Genomic DNA, 6542 nt, shown 5'->3' on the forward strand with positions numbered 1-6542 from the left:
GGATGCCTGGTGGCGGCTTGCCCGGACGGCCGGCACCGATTTTTTTAATCGATTTCTAGAGGCGGGTGACACCCACCACTAGAAATCAATTTCTAGGGATGGGTGATGGGATGACCCACCCCTGGAAATATATTTTTAGGGGCGGGTGCGGCATCCACCCCTAAATATGCTATTTCACCCTCCCCTACTAACCTGTTATGCAGTAGTGTATTTATCCAGTAGTGTTGTATTTGGATTTGATAGAAATTTTGTACAGGCAAAGCAATTAATGGCTTAAGGTAAGGTTACAGTAATAAGAACTTTGTACAGAGATAGGACTTCACAACCGTGCAGGATGAACATGGCTTCGAATGGTAGTAATGAACACGGCCTCAAGTGGTAGTGTACCACTCCACAAGGAGCCACGAGCCAAACCAACAGCACATGCACTAATCTATGCATCCTCTACATAGCACGCGAGGAGCTAGCATGCTATGATTCAAGTCCCCTTCCTGCTCGCAAAACTTTCAGAAAAAAGTTGCCGCTGCTTCCTAAAGAGCTGTCACAGCCAACGCCACTTTGTATTGCTCCTTGTGAGGCTGAGAGCCTGAGACGCCATCCGTTGGGTACTTCCGGTGAGCCACACTCATGCCTTGCTTGGCTGCCCGCGCTGCGTCACAGTTGGTATACTGCCTGGCGTACTCATCATCTCCCCTTGCATGACCAAGACGCCTTCCCGTTGCATCTCCCGGATGAGCTGCTCGATCCTCGGGGTCTCTTTGACGACAAATGCAATCATCCTGCCGGGGGGTGCACCCATGATTGATGAGTCCATCTGTCCATGATTTGCTGAAGGTACGAAAGGAGCATTAGTAGCATCTTCAGTGGGTATGCTAACAGTAGCAACCCCGAAAGCTCCTTGGGGCATGCAAGCAGCATCAGTAGCAATCCCGGTGGCTGTATCATTAGCAGTAAATGCTGTAGCTCCAGTGGTGCAGTCCGGATGATGCAATGCAGCATCCTGTTTCCCTTCAACTTTCCTGGGCTTGAATACACCCCACAAGTAGTGTTTCATTTGGAACGCTGCACAAATACCCATTAGCAATGCATTAAAAATGCATGTATACAAAGACATATTCTAATAAAAAAGTGGCTAAAAATGTTTAAAATAATTATTTAATGAGAACTTCTTATGATACCAAGTGGAACATCATATTTACTACTATCGGGAAAAACTTTTACGTACTCTGATATCGTTTACGAAGCAAATTAGAAGGGAACAACAGCATCTCGGAATCATCGATAATGGCCCGTAAGGCTAAATCATTCTCCATTACTGACTTAAGTAGCTTGTCATGGGAATTGTCAGGCCTAGAGGAACAATGAAATAAACATAAACATATCACTTCACATGGAAAGGAAGGTAGATGTGTTGTAAGGGAATGCAAAGGTTTTGCAAGGCACCTCATCTTATAAGGGAAGAAGTATAAACCAATGTTATCATCTATAGGTCTTGATGCCTCCCATCTCTTAGGCCAAACCTTTGACCTAGGTAGTTTAGCCACTTCAACCACACGCGACAACGATTTTGATAAATTGTGCACCTTCTCACATGATTTAGTTGACAAATGACCAGATAATGGTATGTACACCTTATTGCCGATATTAAGAAGACCACTGTTAGAATGATCACAAAATTAGTAACTGGGAAAAAGTTAAATGAATACTACAAAATGTAAAAATAAAGAACCCATCATATATTGTACCTCCAGACAGGTTCGTCGATTGGCTTGGAGCAACAATAGCATTGCTTATTGAGACAATCGGCAACAAATGGCTTAGTGACTCTATTATGACCTTTCTTCAAAATATCATCTGCAACACCCTCTGTACTTTGATTGCCATTGTCATCTTCATCTTCATTTGATCCTATGTATTTTCTCCGTCTTTTAATTGTCTGATGAGTTGGATTCTCACCTTCACTACTAGTATCATCATGTGACTTGGGCATTTCTTCCGGTAACGACTCTTTCCTACTCCTAAGATTGTCATCATTGGTTATATCATCGCAACCATTCATCTCATTCCTCTTATGTATCCATGTGGACTTGGGAACCAACCCTGGCATCGCCTTTAAGTTTGTTGGTTGTAAACTTGACATTTTGACACCATTTACATGTATCTTTGAAGTAATTGAGCTCTCGAGGGTAGGCTTAGCTAGTTTTTCCGAAGAACTTGCATGCCTATATTTAGGACATACTGCCATTGATGGAAAATCTTCTTTCATTGCTTCGTGGTTCCACTGTTCAACTTTACAAACATCAAGATGTTGCTTGGATTGTGGTAAGACTTGATTACCGTGTTGATCCTTTTGAAGGGAACTGCTCTTGCGTAGTTTGTTGGTAACCAGCATGGATGGACATACCATGCTACCAACATCATTTTTGTTTCTTCCCTTCCTAAAGATAGATCGGATTGCCTGCGCCTGCTTCACTTCTTCTTCGATCTTTCTCATTGGCATTGACACAAATCTACATTGTTTCGTTTTCCTAAGTGATCCATTTCCCCCCTTGAAACTAAATGTGCGCGATCTGGGAGCAAAACAAACACTAGGTTGCCTTTGATGTTTCATGCCGCCAATTGAGGTCAAAACAACCAAAATGGGAATTTCTACAATGAAAAACAAAACGTAGTTGGAACAAGCCTCATGTGAAATGTGCAATATTTTATAATATTTTATTTCAAATGAAAACTACCAATCTACTCTCTAATGTCAAATTACTTCAAATTATCAAAAGAAAAATGATAAATTTTTCCTAATGAACCTCATAGGCATCCATGCATATTCATTACAATCATATCATTATATTGTTAATTTCATATACATGATGACTTAAGTACAGGCAATCCAAATGAATAATTAGTGGAGTAACCTAGTACCAAACTATTTGTAATAAGGCGCAAAAGAAATATCTTGTAGGTTCAATATTACATACAACAAAAATCGCATGGGGAACTTTTCCTTAAAAATGGCCTTTCCATAGGATTTTGGCCCTACGGAAACTAGCGCTTTACTGCAGTGAAACATGATGGATACAACCTCTAAATGTGTTGAAAATGTGAAACCTATATATGGACTTTATTTCAAAATAGTAATAGATTTTAGGTAAATATTCATACTCCTTTTTAAAGTTTCTTGCTAAGTTCAAACTTGAACAACCCATATCTATACCTATTTCTAAAGCAAGTAAGATTTGCACCTAAATTTTTGGTTTGGTCCGTCTCGTATCATTAACATGTGGGCCTTAGTCCGTCCCGTATGCGAGTTAATCTAGCCCCCTGTGTCCATGACTCGATAACGTAGATCGATACAAATAAACATACGTGCATCTACATGTATCCGATACGTATACCAACTTTGTTCGTAGCAGCGCACGAGCATAATTGTCTAGTCATACTAACAAACACAACTAAGAGTAAAAGGCAAGATGCTCACTAATCTTCGACAGTTCTCGCACACACCAAATGCATGGGGTTTTTACATGAAATCAGTAAAAGAAAAACATCAAGCAAACTTCTCTATCCCAATGCCACACCATATCTGTAATTGCTAGAACCTAGGCCATACATGGATAAAGCTGAAGAAAGCAGCATAGGGAATCTACTCAGATTCAATGAAAGCACAGTGTTTGTCTTCGCAGTTTGCTTCACGTATTGGAAATCGACCTACTAATCACTACCACACAGCCATTGCGATGGACACACCTGGACAAACCAAATGCATGGGGCTTTTATATGAAATCAGTAAAAGAAAAGAAAAGCACCATGCATACTCCTCTATCCCAATGCCACACCATATCTGTCATTGCTAGAACCTGGGCCATCCTCCATGGATAAAAAGCTGAAGAAAGAAGCACAGGGAATCTACGCTGATTCACAGTGTTCCGTCTCCTCCATGGGTTGCTTCACTACCAAACAGCCATGGCGATGGGCATTGGAATTAATTGACAAATTGCTCTACCAAAGGCACAAACAAATAGATCGACTCGTCTTCGCGCTCTGATTATGGCCACCGGCCACAGTGCAGACGAGGAGACGAACCGATCTACTGAATCACCCTCACACACACTCCGTTCTGCTAATCCAAACCAACAGATCAATAGCTAACACGAACAAACAGAGCAGAAGTAGCACAGGCAAGGAACAAAATCTCGCCGCAGATTGATTCGGAGCAAAAAATTCACGCATGTCTACAGACCAATGAGGAACCTGAACTAAACGACGACCGACGAGAGAGGCGGCGCGTGCATACCTTGCTTACGGCCGGCGTAGGTCGTCCTCCTGCGCGGCCAGGCAGAGAAGGGAGAGCCAAGAGCCAACTCCGATAACACCGCTTCGGCGGCGGCGGCGGCGGAAGACGCCGTCGAGAGTTGAGAGACGGGGTATGAGGGAACAGGGAGCGGGGACGGGATCCATAAGGCTGTGCGGTTATTTATTGGGCATTGAGGTCGGTCGGTTCGTCGTCGAGTCGTAGGTAGGCCAGCCGCATTAGCCCAGAGTTCGGAAACGGAACGGCGAGATGAACGGACGCCGATACGGAGAGGATTTCGCGCAGTTTCCTTTGCTTGCGCGGCGCGCGTGGGGACTGTGGAGTAGTAGTACAACGGTGGCAGCCGCTGTGCGCTCGTGTCGTGCGATCGTGCCCGGGCCCGGGGCTAGGTGCTACCCCTCCCGTGCATGTGCATTCATTCACCCCGTTCGGCTGGTGGACAGCCTCCAGCCTCTACAGTATTTCCCTCTCACACAACTCCAGCTCCAGCCTCCAGCCACCAGCCAGGTAACAGTGTTTTTCTCTCACACAACTCCAGCTCCAGCCTGCCGAACAGGGTTATTATCACCTCGGAACTCGTGCTGAGGCTCTCTGCACCAGGATTTACCTAACCGGTCAAACCGGTCCGGTTCCGGTTTGGACCGGTACCAAATCGGTCTAAATTCAAAATTTTAATTTTAATTCAAAAAAATGAAAAATTCTCAAAAAATTTCTAAAAATACTTAAAGGTGCGACGAATCTAATGGTGTCAAATTTTCTCAAAAATTATTCGTTTAACATATTTTTCGGGCATTTAAAGTTAAAACAAAAAAGAAAAGGGAAAAAATGAGACGGTCCATTAAGGCCCACTTGGTAAATCGGTCAAACCGGCCGGTAAACCGGTCTAACCGTCCGGTATACCGGTTACACATGTGATTTTAAATTTGGATTTTAATTCAAACCGGTCAAACCGACCGGTAAACCGATCAAACCGACCGGTAAACCGGTCGGTATACCGATACGAACCGGTTGAATTGAGTTTTTTGAATTCAAATTCGAATTTGACCGGTTTCTACCGGTAACCGGTCAAACCGGTCCGGTAAAGCGGAACCGGAGTGCTCCGGTTTGGGGTGTCTGGTTGGGAAAAAAAACCCTGCTCTGCACTGGCTGCGATAGCGTATCAAATCGCTGTAGCGGGTGCGGTAAAAACAAACGCTAAAGAAGTGTATGGCCGCCGCTCCGCCATATTCAGGGTTGTACGGACCGGAGCGCTATCGCCCCACCCGTCTTCACGCCGCGGCTGGGAACTGGAGGAGGAACCGTCGTCCAGCGTCCCCGCCGCCGGTCAACCCCAGCTCCACTGCCGGGCGACCGCGCTGCCCCTGCTCCACCGCGCCTCCGCCCTCCTGCGGCCACTGGCGCTGCTTCGCCCGGTCCGCCCGGAGCAGCTCCACGCCGGCGGCCGCAGAAGCTTCGCTCCGCCCGCTCGCAGCAGCTCCGCGCTGGCTGCCGCTGCGCCGCCGCCGCCGCTCCTCCACCTCTGCCGCTACCGCTCGCCCCGCGCCTCGCCTCGCCTCGCGCCGGCTGACCGGGCGAGCTCCGTGCCCCGCCGTATCGCCGCTGTAACATCCCGGATTTTTCCGGAATGTTATAAAGTCGAAAAATGTGAATTTCAAAATTTTTGTGGGAATGCTGTAGATAAATACACTTAAGTAAGAATTCATCCTTCCTAAATTCTTAGTAAACTAAAATTTGTTTTGAATTAAGGATAATTAATTGCTAGTGTGATTCATTTGGAGTTGGAGTTTATTTGAATCTACCTTGCTTCCATTTGTTTTGGATTCCTTTTTGTTTGAATTATGTGGTATTTTATTTGAAAGGGCCATTCAAATAAAATACAAAAGCTAACAAGTCTAACCCTTTAACCAGACCAAACCTACCCAACCCGGCCTGCTAACCCCGTTGGCCCGATCCGCCCCCCCCCTTTCGGCCTGCTGCCGCGCACACACAGCCCTGCCGGCCCATCAGCCCGTCACCCAAGCCCAGCACACACGCGCGCCTCCGGCCCGATAGCCACACACCGCCTCATCCCGCTCTGTGCCGCTGCCGCCCTGGCCCCACCGGTCAGCGGCTCACCCTGTTCCCCTTTCTCCTCCGCCTCGCCTCCCGCCGCGCGGACACCGCCGCGGCTTCAACCACCCGGGCGCGTGCCTCCGCTCCGCGCCAAGGAGGGGCAACGGCCTCGCCCGCCACG

The 6542-nt window shown here is 46.5% G+C and overlaps 1 protein-coding gene across 1 annotated transcript; it reads right to left on the bottom strand.

Moving 5' to 3' along the window:
* Window positions 1–229: 229 nt before the first annotated feature.
* Window positions 230–4463, bottom strand: LOC120660152. Its single transcript, XM_039938521.1, has 5 exons — window positions 4292–4463; window positions 1746–2649; window positions 1444–1656; window positions 1226–1350; window positions 230–1062 (listed from the first exon to the last, which is right to left on the bottom strand). The coding sequence occupies exons 2-5, from the start codon at window positions 2609–2611 to the stop codon at window positions 626–628; spliced, it is 1641 nt and encodes a 546-aa protein (XP_039794455.1). The 5' UTR covers window positions 2612–2649; window positions 4292–4463; the 3' UTR covers window positions 230–625.
* Between the last annotated feature and the right edge of the window lie 2079 nt (window positions 4464–6542).

This window comes from Panicum virgatum, chromosome 2N, assembly GCF_016808335.1.
Source record: "Panicum virgatum strain AP13 chromosome 2N, P.virgatum_v5, whole genome shotgun sequence".
In the NCBI taxonomy this organism is placed as follows: Eukaryota; Viridiplantae; Streptophyta; class Magnoliopsida; order Poales; family Poaceae; genus Panicum; species Panicum virgatum.

What these genes read in the sequence shown, in the direction of transcription:
- LOC120660152 (XM_039938521.1), bottom strand. Translation starts at nt 2,611, where the DNA reads ATGAAACATCAAAGGCAACCTAGTGTTTGTTTTGCTCCCAGATCGCGC. An exon ending in TTCTTCCCTTATAAGATGAG is followed by an intron (nt 1,351 to 1,443) that starts GTGCCTTGCAAA and finishes TTGTTCCTCTAG; the next exon opens with GCCTGACAATTCCCATGACA. An exon ending in GCTTCGTAAACGATATCAGA is followed by an intron (nt 1,063 to 1,225) that starts GTACGTAAAAGT and finishes GTATTTGTGCAG; the next exon opens with CGTTCCAAATGAAACACTAC.